Genomic DNA, 20,925 nt, shown 5'->3' with positions numbered 1-20,925 from the left:
GTTATTAAAATACACTTGTGTAGTTTTTAGATTTTCTTGGCATGCAAAGAGTAGGCACCAATAGATGGTGCTATTGGTGCATTAATAAGGTTCAGTTCCCATTTGTTTTCTGGTCTGTGGCTGGAATTTGTTAAAAAAAAAAAAAAAAAAAAAGAAAAAGGAACAAAACAACAAACCCCCTAATGCTAAGCTTTTATCCAAGATGTTCTGCCCACCCTGAACTGGTCACCATTTAACTTTAACCTGAACTGTGGCCCAGGAAATCCTTCAATATAAATAACCTTGGAAGCTGCCATGACCATTTTTGGAACACGCTCCCTCAATAAATCTGTTATTTTGTTGTGCAATGTTGAAGTGTGCAGTTGTTTCCCTGATTAATTAGGGCAAAAAATAAACTTGCACGATCAATCCAAGCTGTGACACGTTTCAGCCCTGGCTGGAACATGTGGATAGGAAAGGCCTCAGAGCCTTTTCTACTGATCTGACCTGGGATTTTAAGATGCATTCTTGCTTTTGGGTTTACTTGATCCAGCCAGATAGGGTGGCTGCTAACAAAGTCTGTAACTGAAGAGGTTTGGTCTGGCACAGAAGGGCCAGGCTAGGTTAGCAAGGGTAGGGCTGAACACAGTGCAACATCATTCATCTTGACCACCTGCCCCCACTAAAGACAACATAAGAGAACTGGTTTATGTAATAGTGTTTATTTCACATATTACCCGTGGAGAACAGCTGATACATTCTCTACATCTTTCACGAGTCTGGAATGCAAGATAAAAAAAGGTATGAAAAAAAAGGTAACATTTGACATTCATGATATGAAAAATAGAGGGGATACAATGTTTTAAAATGCCCTTATGCAATATATATATAAAACGTATAAAAATAAAATATATTTTCAAAAAAAAAAAAGGTACAAACAGGACATGACAGAGGACAATCTTAAATATCGATACGTATCTCATGATCCACACACACCGCACTTAAAATTAACGAAAACCACGTACAATTGCACTTTTCCTCTCTGGAAGGTTCAAGTATATTGCAGTCCCCGCAGGGACTAGTGAGTGTCCGATTCCCTGCCGGGTGCAGATATCGCAGAGGGTAGAGCAGATGTGGGCGACATGTCCTTGCCGAGGGCCGAACGCGCCCCCCCAAACACCCAGGGGCGGCGGGCGAGGCCGGGGCCGCGGTGCCAGGGTCCGGGGCTGTAGCGTAGCGGCCGGCACCAGCCGAGGGGTTCCCCCCGCAGCGGGTCTCCCCTGAGCAACCCCTCTTCTGGGCAGCTCCGAGGGCGGCCCGCCGGCAAGAAAGGCCCGGCCCCCCTCCCGAGTGCAGCGGCGGGGCAGGGGGCGACATGGCGGCCGGCAGGGTAGAGGCGCCTCTGGCGCCTTCCAGTCCCAGGCGGCGGCGGGCGCGGTGCCTCCCCCGGAGAGTAGAGCCAGCGGCCGGGCCGCCGCTGCGGCGGACGGGGGAGCAGCCCCTGCGCGTTCCCGGCGGGACGCGGCTTTCACAGCTTCCCCCGCGGGCCGCAAAACCGGCTGCTCCACACCCTGCGGGCCCCGGCAGCGCGGCCCGCCGCTCCGCTGCCCCGGGCCCCGGGAGGGAGCGCCAGCGCTCCGCCAGGACAGTCGCTCTCCGCGAATCCTGGCGGCGGCTGCCGAGCAGCAGCGGACCTCCGGAGAGTCCATACTTAAGTCCACCCGTCCGAGACGGCCTCGGCCGGTAGTACAGAGTTCAAACCCCGAAGACGGCGGCGAGGGACTGCGCCCGTGGCGTCCGGAGGAGCCGCTCGGCCCGGGGGAAACGCGCCGGGCCGCGGCGTTCGGGCAGGGAGCGCCTCCTGCGGCCGTAGCCCTGGGGACTGATCTTGCTGGCGGGGGCGGTGTCGTCCTTGTCTTTATCGGTCAGCTGGTAGATCTGGTGGGCCAGCTTCTGCACCGTGCACGTCCCGAACCGACACCCCGTGCGGATGGCTTGGAAGTGGGGGAAGCTGTTAATGCTCTGGCGGTAGCGCTTGACGCGGATGTGAGCATCCTCCCGAGTGCTGCGAGGCAGGAAGAGGGAGAGCGGGCATGAGAAACGCGCAGTGGGGCTTCGGAGGAGAGGACCCCGTGGAACCCGTGGGGAGGGCAGGGAGCCCCCGGGCTGGAGGTGGGCCCGCCCCGACGGTGCAAAACTCCCACCCCCCGGCTTTGCCCTTCGTCTGGTGGCGGGAGAGGAGCGACCTGGTCCCAGGGCAGAGCCACAGCCTGCTGCCGATGTGAGAAGGGGCCCCGCCGTTTTATGGCGGTTACTTTATCTATGGATCCAAGTTACTATTTCTATTTGACTTTCACAGTAAAAGTTTTGCTATCTCCGGCCAGCTGAAGACCGCGGAGAAAGGGAAGCGGGAGAGTGCTTTCAGCGTGCTGTGCAGTCCGGGCAGAACCTGCCTACCGGACCTGGGGGGGATCTATAGCGAGATTAAGCCTAAACACCCGGAAACGAGGGGACTCTGAAGCTTCCCGCTGTCTCGAGCAAGTGCCCGAGACCAGAAGGGGCTGGTATGTACCTGGGATGCGAGATTCGAGGTTCCTCCTTCACGTCCTGAGTCCGTACGAGCGGCTGCACGTCGGCGGCTGCCCCTAGCCCTCGGAGCGCGCCTGCGGGCTTCACGTCCCGCTTGGCTCGGCTCAGTGCCCATTTCGTCCATCTGAAAGGAGCACAAGGGAAGAGGACAGCCTGTTAGCGCAAGCCTGCAGTGCGGAAGCCAAACCAAATAGATTCGAGGGGCGATTATCTCTGCCAGCGCCGGGATTTTTTTAATTTTGTTTCCTGAAAGGACATGAGGCCTTTAAGGCGCTGTGCAATTCCCGCAGGGAATTCAGTCCCGCCGATCGCGGACGGAGTCCGGCGCGGAGGCTCCGGAGCGGGACTGGGCGCTGGCAGGAGGGCGCGCTCCGATACTCACTTTCTTTTGAACTCTGTCGCTACGTTCACCCTTGCAGCATCCATCCCGAGGAAGGTCACAGAGCCTAGATAGAGCAGGGCTACGTGCACTAGTTTCATTCTGGCTGGGATCCTGGTGGAGGTAAGAAGAGAAGACTGTAAGCACGATTGCTAACATATGTCAAGTAAGGACCGTCCTTCGTTTCTGGTGATGCCAGAGAGCTCCTTTACTCGGAGAGCCGCCAGACTACCGGGGACTGTGTGCGGTATGAACCAGGAGCTAATATTTACTCAACAACTTATCACAAAGTGAATAGCAGAGCCTCCAAAGTTTACGTTTGTCGAGAGTTTTACTTGCAGAGGAGGCTGAAACCCAGCAGGATTTCCAGAATACCCCCAGCGGCTTGCACTAGGATTTAGCAAACCCATGAGATTAGAGGGAGTTGACTCTCAGACGCATCGTTTCCAAACTCCAGCAAGTGTTTTGCTGCCTGGAAGCTGATCCCCTGATAGCTCATCTTCCCACTTCACACGCAAAACCAGCTAGCTCTGGATCTTATGTTGTAAACTGCAGCTGATGCCAAAAGCCAGTGCAAGGCTCTGCAGCATAAGTCCAGGCTCTTCAGAGCAGTCCAGATTTAGTAGACTTTTTACTTCCTTTCCAGCTCCCCTGCATTTTATTTTTTTTTTTTTTACTGGAATTATTGAGGAGGGGAAGAGAAAAAAAATAAATAATAAAAAAAAAGCTCTTACCTGCCAGTGAGGATAATCCACTGAGACAAATGTTTTTGTAGTAGCGATCCGAACTTGCAGGGTTTCCTGAGGAGCGAGCACTCCCTCTTTGTGTGTCTGAAGTAACCACTGCAGAGCTGCGCTCCACCGCTCCCTTTTATAGAGCGGCGCGAGGGAAGTGGGTGGACCTTGGCGTGGCTGGGCGATTCTTCATTGACACTTACCCCCACCCCCACGTCCTGAGCACTTCTTGAACATTTCAGAGTGGATTTTTTTCACCCTACCAGAGTAAAAATAAGAAAATTATTGAAAATTGTCGTCGACAACCCCTTTGGAATTTTGTTGATTACAGCGACAGATTTTAGGTGCGGATTCAGAGTCGTGACATAACTTGCAAAATCTGATAAACCCCTCAGTCTGTTTCATTGCGCACAGAGGTTTTAACTGCCAATATATGGTTACGTTTACATGGTCTGTAGTATAATCTCTCATTCTAGGCGTCTTGACTTCAGGTGGATGGAAGCAGGGGGTTAGGAACCAGACTCGATCAATTTCAAAATCCGTGCAAATCCATCACATCCTAAAGTTCCAAAATTAAACCCATATTTGGACAACGTGAATTATAATGAGTGACTGTAATGAATGCCAGCCTTCTTTACATAAGTAAGGAGGTGACAAATCAGACATCATTAATATTTATGACTCATCGGGTGCCCTTTTATCTAATAAACTGTATTTGATTTACTTGATCGATTCAAATAAATCACACCTCAAATGGGTTTGGGAGATGGAGGTTAGGGCACACTGCTGTACCTCTGAACAAAGAAAGCTGTATGGCTTTGAGGCAAACACAGACTCACTGACATGCGTGGGGATCCGGACCGGGGGAGACCTGCCTGCCCTCCATTTAGCCCCATTCCTTGAACCTTTATATATATATATGTGAGTGCACTTACTTCTCCGGTCATGAAGCTAAACCAGCGCAGGATCAAGGTCTCTAACAGGCTTCCCCGGCTGGCCAAAAGCAAAATCTTAATCTGCCACTTTTTTTGTGTGGTGCTTTTCTTTTCTTTTCCTTTTTTTTTTTTTTTTTTTAGCTTACAGTCCTTAACATCTTTACTCTGTGGCGCCTCAGCAACGCAGAGCTCCGGCTTCGCAGGGGTGCTGGAAGTCCGCACCAGATGGGCTGTTTCTCTACTGTCGCAATGCAAATTCAGCAGAGCCGAGGGAAATGCCCAGGAGACCCGTGCCCTGGGGCGTCAGGGTCCCCTTCCCAGCGAGAGCTACTCGGAAGGAAGGAATGAGCTGGCATGTGCGAGCTCTTTCTCTCACATCTTGCCCCGAGCAAAGTGTTTCAAAAATCAGGTGAGTTTGTACTCGTGACTCTGCCTTTCTCGATAACCGCGGTATATAACAACACCCTGGAGAGGTATGTGCAAGGGGATGACGGAAACTTTGCTGTGCACGGCTGACTCGGTCTAAGGTGCTCCTTCCCTCGCCAGCAGCCGCCTGGCAACCGGAGGCTTCTGTCTCCGGCATCTACCTGTCCGGGGCCAGGCTGGCCCGGGGGCCGCCATCCCGCCGGGCTGCCCTCACCTGCGCTCCGCCGGCGCGCACTGTCACCCGCCGGTAGGGAGGTTCGGCACTCACTGCAGCCGTTCCCGTCGGATCCCCGCGCTGGGCACCTTTCCTCCCCGAGACCCCGGCGCGGCTCCCGCATGGCGAGCCAGTTTCCCCGGCCGTAAGTTGCCCGGCTCCGCTCCTCCGCCTCACCTGCCCGGCCAGGGCGCGGGGCGGGACACGGCGGCGGGAGCCTCAAGCGGGGAGCGCGGAGGGGAGCCGCTGTCCCCAGGCTCTCTCATCCCTACCAGCCGTCAGCTCGGACAGCTACGTGGAGCAGCCGTCCCGCTGCCCTCCCCGCGGACCGTGATCTAGAGCACGAATGCAGAGTGCGAGAGACTTGAGGTGTAAACCCAGGGAGGAAGAAATGGGAAGGTTGGTGGTCTAGAACGGGGCTGTATCATGACCAGGGCTGCACAACTGCATCAGACCACAATGACTGGATTATCTTGACCTCATGAGGCAGCTCAGGCTCAAGCGAGTTCAAGCATTTCCTTGATCTGCAGAAGTTGAAACCGAATCTAACATTTCCAAATTAGAAGGCAAGATTCTCTGTGTTGAGCATTACTTTGAGTCAAATTAAGTCTCCTCTTCCAGTAAAAAAAATAACATACTTCCTCAAATGCTGGAAAATCCCTCATTAAAATCCTTGTAAACGGGAAGCTTATTTTTGTATACTTTTTGGCAAACAGTGCAGAAAGAATCCTATGCTGGTTTAGGAATAGTAACAGTAGGGGTAACACAACTCACATGTGGGTTCCATACCAACTGCAACTGTCATTTTAGTGGCACAGAATCAGCTTGTTCAAGTTCATGAGGTAGCAAACTTTGGAATATAAATCTATCAGTTTGTTGCCAATGTGATTTGTGAAAGGGCTTCATCAGGTTCAAATCCAACACAAAACATCATGTTCTTTGTTCTGATGCTCATGTTGTTCTTCCTAAGCAGTTGAGTTCCTGTGCAGCTTGGAAATGAGCAATAGTCACTCAGTTTGTACTATGAGGTAACAGTGACCACTTCTTAAAAATTATTTTGTGAATTGTGAGTTATTTCCATTAAAAAAAAAAAAAAAGTGACACAAAATGTTCCAGGGAAATATTATTCACAAACTATTTTTCTGAGGCAATGCCAAGCAGTTCACATAGAATGGGCTCTCCTTGGACATGCAGGGTCTCCTCTGGATGCTGCCCGATCCCTTGCGAGGAAGCTGGCCTGGAAGAACTTCCAGCTCTTGTACTTATTTACTGATTACCTTGGGCGTGTCACTTAACCTGTTGGTGTCGTCTTATGTACCAAAGACTTTACAATATGTATCTACTCTGGCAGGGAGATTGTGAGGATTAGTTGCTGTTTGTACAGTATTTTATTAAGGTTGAGTTTTATTCCAAAAGCAAAGATCTAAAATGTTGTAGACATCAATGGGGAATCAGTTTGAGACAAATGTTCTGTGCTGGAATGCAAGAAAATTGTTGTTTGAAGCCAGTGGAAGGACTTTTGTGTGTTTCCTTTAAGGTTTAAATTTTACTGTGTTTGTACACCACAAATATGAATATACTTTATTATATTTCAGGTTGTATGAAATCAGCAGAAAGATGAACTTCAAGGCCAGGTTGGACAGAGCCTTATGTGACATGGTCTGGTGTGAGGCATCTCTGCTCATGGCAGGGAGGTTGGAACTACATGATCTTAAGGTCCTTTCCAACCTAAACCATTCTATGATTCTGTGATACTAATAGAAGAATGATAATGCATGAATGATGTAAAACCTCAGTCAAGCTCCACACAGAAAAGCCTGGTTGTTAGTGCATGCACTTAGCCAGCTTTGCCTGTGCCAAGAACACAGTGACAAGTGGTGATTCCATTTCTGGTAGTCCCATTGGAGGTGCTTTTGGTAAGTATTACATCTGATAGGTTTCAGTACACCAAACAATGTCTGCTAAATGAGTGTAGGATGTATATTGGCAGGGGAAAGCCTGGTTTGGGTCATTTTGGTCATGGCTGCTTCCCCATGGGGTGGCACGGGGTGATACTGGATTAGGGGACAAGAGACAGAGTGTGACCTTTATATTTCATGAAGTTGACTGTGGAAGGTATTGTGAACTTTCACACTTTTTTGGTGGTAAGCACACAGTGAGTGTGGCAATGCTCCTCGTGTGTTTTCAGCCTCCTGAAGGGGCTGCAGCCCCACAGTTCTTCCTCTGGGATAAATATATGACTGCTTACTCAGTCTTTCTGGAGACCTAGGACTTGGTGTCCTCCCAGAGCCACTGCTTTGTAAGCCCCTGCAGATCGCATGAGGAGCCAGGCTACTCTGCTGCAACACAGGGAATTACGGTTTTGGTGGTCTGGATGAAAGTTCAGTTTACCTTGCATTAGACTATGTGAGAAAACAATCTGTCTGCTCCACTTCCTCATTTATCCTGTAAGAACATAGGATTGCTCTATACTTAAGGGACGTTAAGGAAGTAAGTTATGTGTGACTTTTGCTGTCCATGCAGGTACTCATCTGTGTTCAAACCCAAATGAACAGTGACCTTCCTATTATATGAGTACTTAAGGTGTGATGTTTTTTATTACATGCTTTAGAAACTAACCAAGCTTTGGCTTAACTGGTCTAGATGGAAGAAGGAGCAAGGGTGTAAAGTGGGTGCTAGTAGTATTGGGGAGTCAATAAGTAGCATCTTCCTCTTGATCCAGCATTTGTTACTGTCCTGGGAAGGTGATGTTCTCATGCTTAGAGGTGCCTGAACAGCAGTGAGAATTACTAAGATTTGTTATTACATATTGAACCTTTCTATGAGTGCAGATACAATAACCCTAAGATCCCATTTCAGCTCTAAATTAGGTAATTTCTTAGTGTCTCTAAACTCTCCTCCCCACCCCCCCCACCCCCCACCCCCCCCGTTTATCTGTACAGAACATCACCCCTTGCTTTTGTAAACTCTTGCATGCCCAGCCTTTGTGCTGTTGAAAAACTGCACTGTCAGAATGATGGGTAATGTGTGACTTCATTAAGATTTGTGTTCCTTTGTTGCTACTTCAGAAATACTTTTAATCAAAAAGCTCAGTGTTTTGAAAAAATCTTTGTGGTTTTCAGTCATTAAAGACTACAGGATCATGAACCAAACTGCCTATGCATAACGTCAGAAAGATATTTATTATTCTCCTCCTACTTAGTATAAGAAGTGATGGACCCCACAGATTGCATCTGTTTCTCACAAGTATATTCAGCCTTTTTGACGTATATAGTATGCATTTTTCTTTACTCCTAAAGTTAACAAGTAATTTTATTAAGTTTAGGTCTTTATACGTGGCATCTAAACATCATTCAAAACAGTTAAGCCATGAAGTTGATTACTGCAAGGAGATTTTGCCCTCCACTGAGAAGGCACAAGCGAGAAGACTGTCATTGATTGCTGAAGTTTCCTGACTTCTGGGTTATCAGCAAGACACTGTATCGATATGTCCCAGCTAAGCAGGAGGTGTAAGAATTGCATGTTCGAAATAGAAATCTCTCTGTGAAACTGCTAATGATTATCTGCTGGGTCCCTTTTGATGGTGGATGGGCAGGAGCAGATTCTGTGAATTTGCTGTTTCTGTACACAGCCCAGTACTCATGGCTAGGGCAGCTCATCACTGTACCGCAACTGATGCCTTTTGCATTGTTTATTCTCTTTGTGCTATCAAATAGGACGTACTTGGAACGTTTCTGCAGACTCCACCAGTTAACTAAGCACTGTACTGACTGTCAGACACCAGCATCTCTGCAACTGCTGGCAAGCCCACCGGGCTTTCGAGAGTGAGAATCCCAAAGGTGTCGGCCTCATCTGTACGTTAAAAATAGCAACACGAAATCTCCCCTCTGCCCCGCTCCCTGGCAGCCACCGGATGTACCCACACAAGCATGTCAGGGGCTAGGAGGGCTACGTCGAAGCGCTGCCGCCCGTCAACCCTGACAGCAGCCGATGGCACCGACAGGCTCCCACCTGCAAGAGCTGCGGCCCGCATGGAAGGGGGCACCCTCGTCGGCTGGAGCGGGCAGGAGGACGCGCCATGCCGCGCACCGCACCGCGAGGCAGCGCAACCTCCTTCTCCGCCTCTCGGCTGCGTGTCACAAAGCCCAGCCGAGCCGTCAGAGCCGTTAGCGCCCAGCCGTTGGGGCCGTTAGCGCCGCGGAAGCCTCCCGGGCCGACTTCCCCCACGGTGGCACGTTCCGCACATCCCGCGCAAAACGTAAACAGGAAACATCCTGGAAATGTAAGTCTCGATTCCCGAGGCTGAGCTCCGGGGGCTGGGGTAAGCTCGCAGCCGAGTTTTACCTGGGCACAGCCCGAGAGGGGCGATGCCCGTTCCCGGCAGCTCCTGTCAGGAGAGGTCCCTGAGGGGGTGCGCGGTGAGGTGAAGTCCCGCTCAGGCACTCGAATTCTCTCGGGCGCGCAGACCGGCCGGACCTGCCGCGTTTGTGTTTAGTTTGGGCTTTTGCTTTTCCCAAGGGAGAAACCGCTCCAGAGTACAGACTCCCGCGTGGGTACTTCACAGGGAGGCTGCGAGGAGACAAAGCCCACAGCGGACAGGGAGGGCCCAGGTGGGGGACGGCCCCGCCCGGGGTGGGCTGCGAGGCGGTGGCGGTGGCGGTGGCGACCCCCGCGGACAGCAGAACCACACCGCCTCACCCGCGTGCTGCCCGAGAGCCCTCAGCCCACGCCCAGCCCGGCGGGGTCACGGCGCAGCGGTCCCGGCGGCGCGCAGGCGCATAGCGTGTCCGCGCCTCCAACATGGCTGAGGCGGTGCCGCTTCTTTTGCGGCGGGTGCGGAGGGGAGGATGCTGAGCCTCCCGGGAGCCGGTGCTGTAGCAGGGGTGGCGAGGCCTGAGGCGGACTCCTTTCAGCCATGGCTAGGCTGGCCGACTATTTCATCGTGGTGGGCTATGACCACGAGAAGACAGGTAGGTGTGGCTGCGCGCAGGGCTGCCCCGCGGTGCCTGGCCTCTTCCCCCCACCCATCGTTGCTGTCCGGCCCCGGCCCCCTCCCGCCTCCCGGTCGGGCCGCAGGAGGAGGAGACTGCCGCGCGCACGGGGCGCGTGCCTGGCTGTGGGGAGGAGGGCGGCTGAGGGCAGCGGGGCTGGCCTCTCTCGTGGGGGGGCGCGGCGGTCTGCAGGGATGGCGAAAGGGTTAATGCCTCCTTCCTGAGGTGGAGCGGGCCGGCGGGAGAGCCGAGGGGCTCTTGTATCGTCCGTAGGCCGGCTGGCCGGGCCCTGGCCTCTCCGGCGGGGCCGGGACGGTCTTTTTTCTGCCTGGCGGCCTCAGTGCACCTGGTAGCGTTGCTAACCCGGCTCACGGTGAGCGGGGCACGGTGCGGGGCCAGCCAGGGCGTATCCCGCGGCCTTGCCCCACTGCTCCGGCCTTTGGAAACGGGCCACGGTTCCTTCCAGAAAGCGGGGGTAACTTAAAATGTCGCCCATGGACGCGCACAGCACCCGACCCCCCGTCCCGCCTGACAGCCGGTGCCCACGGCTCTGCTCCCGCTAGGCAGGCAGCGGGGGCCGGCTGGGAGCCGGGGTGTCGGTGTGTCCTCGTTCCTCGCGCCGCCTCTGCAGAAAACGGCGGTACTAGCGGTTGTTTCCCCGCCTTCGTGCTGATGGCTGGGGCACGTTCACCAAGATAAAAACAAAGACTGAGGGCTCTTGGAAAGTAGTGGGGCTTTTTGCCCGTTTTGACCGGGGTCTTACAGCTTATCGCCTGTTGACAAGATGCCGCCGGTAACACCTGGGGAAATGCTGTTGCTCTTCGGGAATGGCTGCTTTCCTCAGCGAATTAAGATATTTTGTGTCTGCTTTGGGGGAAGCAAAGTGGTGTTGTCTACTGTAGTGTTGTGGGTAAACGAAGAGTGGTTTTATATTATGTGACTTTCTGTTGTAATATGACATTCGTTGCCGGAGTGACCTTAAATCAGTATCTAAACTGATTTGAAAATTAAGTGATTGTGAACTGGTATGTGTTCATGATGGGTATTTCAGAATGATCCTTTGAATGTATGTTGTTAATAAATGCTATTAAACATTTGAATGTTCCATAATTTATTTGACTATGCATAAACCAAACAACACTCAAGTTTGTTACTCTGAGTAATTCTTTGAAGTAACAATTGCATGTAATCTCTGTTTGCTCATTCTAAAAGTGTAGCTAATAAACTCTTAAAAAAGTGCTGTTTTTTTTTTTTTTGTCAGAGAAATCATTGCATGCATGTGTTTAAAGATACAGTGGGTTACAAAATTCTGCTAAGGGCCTTCTCAGTTTTACTATACCAATACTATTATTCCATTAATTATGGTGTGACTCCCCCTCCCATCTCATTTGGGGACAGACTTGTCCTGATTGTAGTGAAAAATTATAGGGCATGTGAAATAATTTGTTAAAATTCATGACATCCCCTTGCCCTTCCCTTATTTAGAGCATCTTCCCCAACAATAGTAGCACAAATTAAAACGAAGAAGTAACCGAAAAACCCAGGGGTGCTTTTAAGAAGACTTTAAAGCAAGTAGGCTGCTGCCTTAAAGAGTATGATCAGTCTGACATAGCCACTATGTGGGGTAAAATTACAGATTGCATTAGAAAGCTTTATGTTTGTAAAATGTCTTCATCACCAGCACTTAAGTATGTGTGTAACTTCCTGTACATAAATTGTTTCATTAGGTTTAGTAGAATTGCTTGCACAGATGAAATAGAGCAGATTCAGTAATAACTTGAGAAGCAGAACCTTAATTTGAAAAGGTCATGCCCAGAAAGTAACTATTTAGACTTCATTATTTAACTTACTCATTGGTACTTTAATGCTTCATACTAAAAATGCTTGAAGGAACAGCATTCTGTTGAAGACTAGGCATGCATTGTTTTCCAAATTCCTTTACCCCCGCATACAATCCCATAATACATGGAGTACTGACCTTTTGTTTTCTTGTAAAAGTGTTAGTTTCTTGATACATTTATTATGCTTCTTTCTGTGTGAAAAAGTAAGGGCAAACATTTCTAAATAATAGACTTATTACCCATGAAGCTTTTAAATTGTAAGTGTGCTTTTTTTTTTTTCTTCTTCCCTTCAACAATATTCTGGCTTGGTTTTAATATGTTTTATTTTAATGTTGAGTGTAATTATGTTTTCTAGTGGTTTTGTTTTATCCCCTCCCCCCCATAGTCTGTGGAATATCCCTTTTAAACAAGCAAACAAAAATCCTGTAACCTTCCCCCCTTCCCCAACCTGTTTGTCAGCAGCAGTGTGGATAATATGCACTTGTGGTCGGTAAGGAAGGATGTTTATAGTAATAACTGTTCTCCCAGAAAAGCCCTACTGCCTCTGCTATCTCTCTATAGCAGCTGTTATCTGCTCTGACTTCACCTGTGTTAGATGAATTTGTTTACATGTGCCAATGTCTGCAGTATACTGAAAATGTGGTAAAGGTTTTGGTTTCCTGTGCAGGTTATCTAGCTTTATTAGAAAACATTCACTGTAAGTATCTAAAATGCTGCATTTGTTCACTTGTGCAATTTAGGAGTGGGTATCTTGTTTTTTCTTGTTGTGGGAAAAACTTTGTTATTGATGCCAAAAGTTTTTACCCGACATAGTCTTAAGGGGAAGTGAACAATTTTATTGCTCTCAAATAAACCAAAGAGAGTATCCTTTGGGGGTCAGACATTTAAAAGTTCATTCCTGTTCCAGTCTAGGCCTACGGAAATTGACGTTACAGCAGTCCAAGTGCTGTCATCTCTATTGTGTTAAATCTTCTTTTCATTTTCAGCTTGTTTTAGGATGCTGGCCTGTCAAAAAGACCTTTCTTGCTGAGTATTTTGCTTGTGTCGCTGTATTATTTTTTTCTCTGGGTTACTTTTCTGCTAATTTTTCAAATTTTGGCTCACCAAGATGCCAGATGAGGGCCAGTGTCAGCATAAAGGAGAAGTAGGAGCATGCAGGAGGACAGATCATTGCAGCCTGAATTTTTATCACCTTAGATGGTTCTAGAACCTTGGGCACAAAGATGTTAATCAGGTACCTTAGTCTCCTATGTGCTCCAAGGAAAGTAATGGGTACCTTTGAGTAGTTCCAGTAACAGGCAGTTATATTTCTGGTTGGCAGGATTCACAGAGATTCAGCCGGAGTGGAGAATGAGCTTTGCCATGTTGATAAACTTTCAGGCATCAAGGAAGTTAAGTCTTTGCCTTGTAAAGGATGATCTGGTTCACCTAGCATTTTATGGATTTCAGATACAGCTGACTGTACTCCTGCTTAAAAGTTACTTAGTTTGTATCTTGCATTCTAAAAGCGATTTTAAATATATCATAGTTTTAGTTGCTGTTGTGTATTTTAAAAACTCATTCTGAGCCACTACAAAGAACTGCGGTAGCATTAGGTATTCCCATTGGAAGTTCATGTTCAGTGTCTTGATAGAGTTGGAGAAACCAGATGTAATAAATTCCCCAGACTTAATAAAAACCCTTGGTCAGTTTTCAGGAAAACGTGAAAGGGGCCTTCACATTTTCCTTCTTTGGAAATGTGAAGGAGTTCAGTGATATACCAAGGTTGATTGCTTTACCATGTTTATTTTGCATTCAGCTGAACCTTTACTAAGGTGGACAACCACATTTTTCTCCAATGTATCAGCACAGTATAAAGCTGTTACGTAACTTGCTACAAAAGGCATTTACAGAAGTCTCTGAATTGACCAAGGTGCTAGAAAACATAGGCACTCTGGGTTAAAAGCTGGAGAAAATCCTGGAAGATGTTACTGTGTATCCATTTTCTTTTTCCATGGATTTTGAAGTGTTCGATGTGCTTCACCAAAAATTCCCATTTAATATGTTTGCGTAATGAGATGTGGATGGGATTTAGGAAGGGCACAGATACTTGACAAAATCACAGAAGGGCATAAGAAAATGCCATTTGGTTTGGTTTTGTATTTGCTGGTATAAGCCAAAATCATAAATTTATCCCTAGAATTTAAGAGTGGTTGTACTTGAAAAGGGTAGAAGAGAGAACTTTGTCTTTCTTAACTCAACTGAAATTTAAGGTTAAAAAAAGAGAAAACTAAATAGTGGATTGGATTAATTTGCACGTACGTCCCTAGCAGCTCCCCATAGGATGCTGTCGTGTACCCATCAGTTAACTCTGAAAATCTGTGAGGTGGAACAGCGTGTTTTCTGTGAGATTCGGTTGCTGTAAGAAGATAGACTAATGGTTTTTGTTCTTGCTTGTGAATGCAGTTGCAGCGTGTATGCCAGAAGGCTTGCAACTGTATAGCAGTTTTATTTGGCTGTTATCATAACTGATAAATGTGGATATAACATGTGTAGGCTTTGTTGTGGTTGTTCCTATACTGATTTTTATCAGCTTCTTTTCAGGGAAGCCTTTCTCGTCTATCATAGCTTTGTAACTTTGTGGATTTTGAAACTAGGCAACTGATTGATGATAGAGTGGGAGAAGTTACTAAATGCAGTTTTTTCTGTGGGCAGATTTTGTCTGTGAAGAATATCCTTTTTTATTTAATGGGGGTAAAGGACATATGAGGATTTTTTTTCATATTTGTTGTATATTCATAGTTGGGCATTCCTCTGGCTGCTGTGTGTGTAAGGAGTGGATTATTTCTTGGTGTCTTGGTATGCAATCTCTTTAAAACAGAAAATGTAGAAAAATAAGGCAATCACACTGTTCCTTCAGTGGTTTTGTTATCTGTGCTTGGCTTAATGTGAATTTCAAGTGCAATCTAGGAAATTTCAAAGGGAGAAAAAGCCCCAACAAAAAATAAATCTTTTTGTGTCAGAAGGGTTCTGGTATCTGTAATTGAAACATCAAGTGTACTGTCAGAACTGAAGCAGAATGCAGATGTGTAAGTAGCTGTGTATTAGTAAGAGATTACTGTAGTTGGCTGTGACTGGAGGAGGGTATGGGTGCCAGAAAATTTCCAAACAAGTTAGTTGTTCCAGTGTAAGAAATTATCTCCTTCTACAAAGCTTGTCCTTGCTCAGTTTAGTTTTCAAATACCACAGTCTCCATAATACCATGCCAAACCAGAATGTGAAAAGACTATTTCCATTGTCTGTATGGCTTTTTTTTTTCTTTTTTTTGTAGCATATATTTTTAAAATGTATTCAAGCAGTTTCTTCTAATATATGATGTTGACTAACAAAATTGTTGTTTTGGAGACATCTTAAAATCAATACAGATCAATAGAATTCTTCTTTTTCCTCAAAACCTCTAATTAATTTCTCTAAAAACTTGCATTTGAAACTCTTTGCTCACTTGGTCTTGCTGTCATAATAACAGCAGCAATAAAAATACATTTTTTCCAGCCTTTCAGTTTAAATCACACATTCATGGAGGCTGAATGTTTACTCTGTAAGCTCTCTTCATTTATCCTAAAATGCAAGGACTTAGATTCTGTTGGAGGAAGTAGCATTTAATAATTTTGGCGATATTTTAAGACTAATTTATAGTAAAGAAACTCTCTCTCCCCTTTTCTGGTCTGTATCAATTTTGTGGGTTATTTGACAAAAGGACACTTTTCCTCCAGCATGTTCATGGAGAACAATTTGTTATTCACGCCTGAATGCTATTTTGAGTGTTGGTCTTCTATAATGGCAAGTGTATTTTTCAGTGGGAGGACAATAAGAATGACATTTAACTACTCCAATGTCACAAACATAATAGTCTTATAACTCTGAGGAAGATAATTATGCTGCTATGGTAGTTCACTAACGTGGATTTAAAATACCAGCTCCTTCCCCAGCTACTGGTACTTACAAAGTAAAAAACAAAGGAAAACCATGGTCATTATGGAATCATTTGAAAATGTGGAACAGTAGATTCACTGTTCAACCTTGATAAATGCCAGTGAAAGTTGTATCTTACAAATATATACTGATAATTAGGAAGTCTTCCTTTAATTCATCTCTTCTACTCCTTTGCAGTAACGTGAGATTCTCAGGCTTCTTGCTTGTATAGTGAAAAAAATATTTCTAACAATAATGATATCATTATTGATGGGATTAATTTTCTTCTGCTTGGTGTTTTGGGAATTGTATTCCAGTTACATGTACTGTTGAGATAAATTATTCGTTTGGTGTCAGTGGTATATTCTGAAGTCAAGGACAATCCAATTAGTGTTGATTGGGATTTGGCAGCTGAATCCCTGCTCATTGAGCCAAGAACATGCTTGTTATTGCTTATCAGTTAGTGACTAGATACATCATGATTTCCTGTCTGTAATGTAACGATTCTTAATTTTCACTCTTCTGCAAATTGTATAATATGACAAAATGCGATCATTGAACAGGGTTTTAATTCTTTATTTTTAATACTCTTGTGGTCAAGGTTCAACAAAGTAATAACCACAAAGTTTTCACTAAATTGGATGTAGGTAATAGACTCTTAGTACTGCAGCCAAAACCAGTAGTTGGTGACAGTACAGTCTTGGGCTTCGTATAGCTGTAGTGGAGGAATGCAAATATACAGAAAATAAAAAATCATCATAATTCTAGTTATAAATTCAGGACAGCTGCATACAAAACCACATTGGACCCTGGGAGACCTCATGGATAAAAAGAAACAAAGGAATGTTACTGGGGTCACACAAATCACTCAGATTTAGTTTTTTTGGTGTGTGTGTAATAATGGCCTTTAATGTGGTTTATATGTTATTTTCTAGGTTTTAAAAATGCAAACCCAAGAAAAGTCACTATCTGACACTTGGATAGGTCTTCAGCAAGATTGGAAATATCTCATTAAATGGTAGACTTATACTTTGGGCCTAATAGAATAGGAACTGGAAGGAAGGTGAGATATTTTGGCAGAGAATTTCTCAGACACTTGTGGATGCAAAGGAATGATGACTCTTCTTTCTAGATTTTTTTACTTCAGTCGTGGAAGGCTGTGCTTTGGAAAATGGGTTTAATTGAGCTACTTTTGACAGATGCCATAAACACTAATGCCAAGAGTATTGAGTGTTGTCAGTTGGCAGTGTCCCCTTCAAGCTTCATAGTGGGCTGCATATTGGTTCCATGTGCTTTGGGAGCCCTCACTCTGTTAGAGAGTGGCTGCTCTGCCTGCTTACTCTGATATATTCTGGTGTTTTAAAATTCTTTTTGTCTAGTTTGGTTTCCTAGGTTTACCCCAGGAGAATCTCTGACCTTAGTGTCTGTCTCTGTTTCTCCCTTCTTTCCTCCCTTTTCTTTCTCTTAATTTCTAAACATAGCCATTTTTATCTGCGTTTCTCTGAGATGGAGTCCTCTTGTCTTGAAAATAGCTTTAGAATAGAGGTTAGAGGGCCCTGAATAATGCTTAGTGGTGGTTAGCTATCTGCCAGTCCAAAAATAGACTGTATTTGTACATCTTTTAGTTCCTTATAACTGCATAAAACTTTTAGTTTGATTGCTGCATTGTTAAAACTCTTGCACGTTTTATATTTGTACACTTAACACGTGTATTTGTGCTTTGGACAAAGAAATACGGACATGTCCTTTTTTTGTGACTATTCTTTTATGAACTATAATTCTTAAGTAGCAATAAGCATAAGCTGACTGTATGACTAAGTGCTCACGACTTTCAAAAGGACAAAGCTGGTTGTGAGCTTGTCGCAAATACATCTGTAATAGACTTTTAATTCTTGAAATAGTGTTGAATGGGCATACTGTACTTTCAAAATAACAAAAAATTAGGAAATCTGTGGGGTTTTATAATGCTCTTACACAGCCTGCTTTTCATAAAAATGCAAATTGCAGTTGCATTAAAAAGAAAGCCACACGTGTTGTTCCTGCAGAGCTGTTTCTTCATAGTCTTTTTTTCCCAGAAAAATGTATAGTAGTTTTACAAGACTTGTGTGATGACTAAGCTGTTACTGTTTTATATTGTCAGAATATGCTATTTTTAAACTAAGTGTAACACAATTCTAGTAGAAGTTACAGGAGGATTTTATTTTTCTTAGTAACTTGTAAAGAGAGAAGTAGGCTTCACATTTTTGAAGAACTTAGAATTTCTTAAAGAAGATTTCAAAGGCAAATGGATTATTCTTTTCCTTCCTAAAACACAGGATTTAAACCCACATTTTTCTTCATACTATATTGGTAATTTAATTTTTCTAGTCTGTCTCTTTTTAGGCTGTGTGTTCATAGAACCTTCAGTCTGTGAGAATTGTTTTTTTGTTGTTTCTTATTTAGTGATGGACATAGCTCTCAATGCTGATTCTGTAAGAGCTGGTAGCAGATGCTAATGTGGTTGATTGAAAATTGGCATTGAATTAATTGTGTCTACTAGAAGGGTCTGGATTTGCCCTCGATATCCTTTCTTTTCTAGCTCTGAGTACTCATAGTGCTTGTAAACCCTAGAAACAGCTTTTGTGCAGTTCAGAAGGTCACTGCTCATTGGTAGGGCAGTGGGTCTTTCTAGAGGATGCTGGTGCTGTGGCTTTCATGGCTGCTGCTGGGCTGCTAGGTAGAATTTGCTTTTTTGTAAAGTAGGTTAGCCTGGGGCTTCTGCCTGGGCAAAAAATAGTTTGTGTCCAACTGCAACTGAGGAACTGAGGAACTGTTAAGGGAGGGAAGAGCTGCTGCCTGAGCGTTGCCTGTGACTTGGGGATTCACCCCATGTTTCTTATACATACAATTAATTTGCAAAATCGGAAACTAATTAGTGCGTGTTTCTCATGATCAGCAATTTTCAGCAATGGTCGAAAGCTCAAGGTTTGGAATGGATGTTATGTATAGTATTTCCAAAATAGATAAGATAACAAGGCATATACACAGAATAAAAGGATGTTTTCTATGGTAATATATAGGGTGTAGAGTTTGTGCTCAGAAATTCATGCAAGTTACAATTGTTGAAAGTGCTGCCGAGAAATGTTTCCTTTCTGGATATTTTATAGTGGCTAAAATGTAAGTGCTTAATTGAAGTAACAACTTCTGGTCCACTTTGCTTAAGGGAGTTAAGATAATGCCTTTGGAAGTCTCAGATTTGCCTTTTAGCTGGAGGCAACTGCTCTTACAGCAGTTTTAGACATTTCTGCTGGTTTGGTGCTAGTTCCACTAAATGAGCTGAGCTTTTGACTCAAGTTACCAGTAAACATGCTTTAAGCTGAGACACCTGGATGTGTATCAACATGACTGGGGGCACCTGCTCCTTTTTTCCAGCTCTGAGGGTTTGATCGTTCCTAGCAGAGAAGCAGCAAAACCAACTAGAACATCCCAAACTCTCTCAGTAGATTGTACTAGGACTAGAGTGTCAAAGCTGTGGTCTGTCAGCTGGGATGGCATTGTAATTTAGCAGGACAGCCAAAGTAAGTGTCATGTTTTTTCAGTTACAGGCAACTGCAAAGAAAACAAGACCATAGAGAGCCACATGTTTGTGATTTGGAATTCAGAACTCTTCTTTTAAAAGATTGTCTTTCCTGTTTGATTAATCTGCATAAATAATGACACCAGGTTTGCCACTGAGTAAATAGTGTTGATGAAGTAGTGATATTTTTGTAAAGTTGTTGTTTCAGTACTGTGTTTTCCAAATATTTTGCTTATAATGTTTATTATGAAGAGAGATGAGATCATACATATTTAACAAAATATCCTTGTGGAGGCTCGTTTTATTATTTTGTTCTCTTTTGCCACATGGCCTCTTTTTGGAAGAGGCAAGACTGACACTGTAACATTTTATTTTTTTGTGAGAAAGTAGTCTTGAAAAGTATCTAGAAAGCACACTTTCTACCTTTCTGACCTTGTGAGGTGTTTTTGCATTTTAAAATAAATTTGCTTGCTTATTGTTGCTTATGGGTTTATTTTGCCTTTTTGTGTGTGTTTTTTGAGAAAATCTGGTCCACTTTTTTAGTAAATGCCCCATTTTTAGAAAATTGCAGTTCAAAACTGTGTGGCTTTAGTGTCTCTAGACATAATCATCAGTAGTCACAGCTGCTGCTCTTGTTAGTAGCCTGGCAGAATACAGAAAGTAACAATTTACATCCATATTTAATTCTGACAAAAATGGAGTTTATTCCTTGTTGCAATGAGACTGTTTTAGCAGCCTAACTCAGAAGACAATTGTTTTCACAATCTGTTGTTTTCTTGATAGTATGCTTACCATTATTTGAAGTTAGACTACTCAGAAGTAAGACTTGTATAAAAGTACTACTACTAGTAATAAAGGCCTTAACCTTGGACTGGGTCCGTAGTGTTGAATGTCTTAGGGAAGTGACCTTGGAAATATTCCCTTTTCCAAACTTGTGATAGCTGAAGGTAGAATGTTGAAAAATAAAACTCGTGCAACTCATGTCTTCCTGTATTAGTTGTGTGTGTTCTGTTTATTCTTAATCAGTGTGCTTAAAGTTATAGTAAAAGTTTGTGGATCCCATTACTACCCTCTTTCCTCCTTCCCCTCCCTGTTCCCTAAAATATCAGTAGTTTTTCTTGTTTCACATTACTTGTAAAACTTAGGTTATGGAGGCTAATAAAATACTTGAAGACTCTCGAACTGCATCATATAGTTCTGTATTAAAAATCAGTTCCTGTTTTATAAACACCAGTTTTGCTCATTCTTCTTTGGGTTGAAGAAAACCAAGCCTATGGATAAATATTTCATCAGACTATAAAAATCTTTCAAATATGATGATCAGTTTCTG

At 44.9% G+C, this 20,925-nt stretch overlaps 2 protein-coding genes and 1 long non-coding RNA gene across 7 annotated transcripts in view; 2 read left to right on the top strand and 1 right to left on the bottom strand.

Annotated features, from left to right (window-relative positions):
• Positions 1-685: 685 nt before the first annotated feature.
• Positions 686-3,802, bottom strand: ADM (adrenomedullin). The gene is made up of 4 exons (XM_065683023.1): positions 3,682-3,802; positions 2,951-3,061; positions 2,552-2,692; positions 686-2,044 (listed from the first exon to the last, which is right to left on the bottom strand). Exons 2-4 carry the CDS (start codon positions 3,046-3,048, stop codon positions 1,735-1,737), a joined length of 549 nt encoding a protein of 182 aa, XP_065539095.1. The 5' UTR covers positions 3,049-3,061; positions 3,682-3,802; the 3' UTR covers positions 686-1,734.
• A 940-nt stretch (positions 3,803-4,742) lies between these two features.
• LOC136016208 (uncharacterized) lies at positions 4,743-9,036 on the top strand. Its single transcript, XR_010613531.1, has 3 exons — positions 4,743-5,025; positions 6,852-7,172; positions 8,577-9,036. It is a non-coding gene; the product is annotated as an uncharacterized LOC136016208 (long non-coding RNA).
• Positions 9,037-9,909: 873 nt separating this feature from the next.
• Positions 9,910-20,925, top strand: part of SBF2 (SET binding factor 2) — a 272,165-nt gene continuing 261,149 nt past the window's right edge. For 3 of the 5 annotated variants that reach the window (XM_065683019.1, XM_065683018.1, XM_065683021.1), the window contains exon 1: positions 9,910-10,226. In XM_065683019.1, the coding sequence (XP_065539091.1) occupies positions 10,172-10,226 (55 nt within the window). In that variant the 5' untranslated portion in view covers positions 9,910-10,171. The remainder of the gene's footprint in view (positions 10,227-20,925) is intronic. The other 2 variants (XM_065683020.1, XM_065683017.1) reach the window with 1 other exon arrangement.

This window comes from Lathamus discolor, chromosome 6, assembly GCF_037157495.1.
Source record: "Lathamus discolor isolate bLatDis1 chromosome 6, bLatDis1.hap1, whole genome shotgun sequence".
NCBI classification, from domain to species: Eukaryota; Metazoa; Chordata; class Aves; order Psittaciformes; family Psittacidae; genus Lathamus; species Lathamus discolor.
This window is presented reverse-complemented; position numbering and strand designations above follow the sequence as displayed.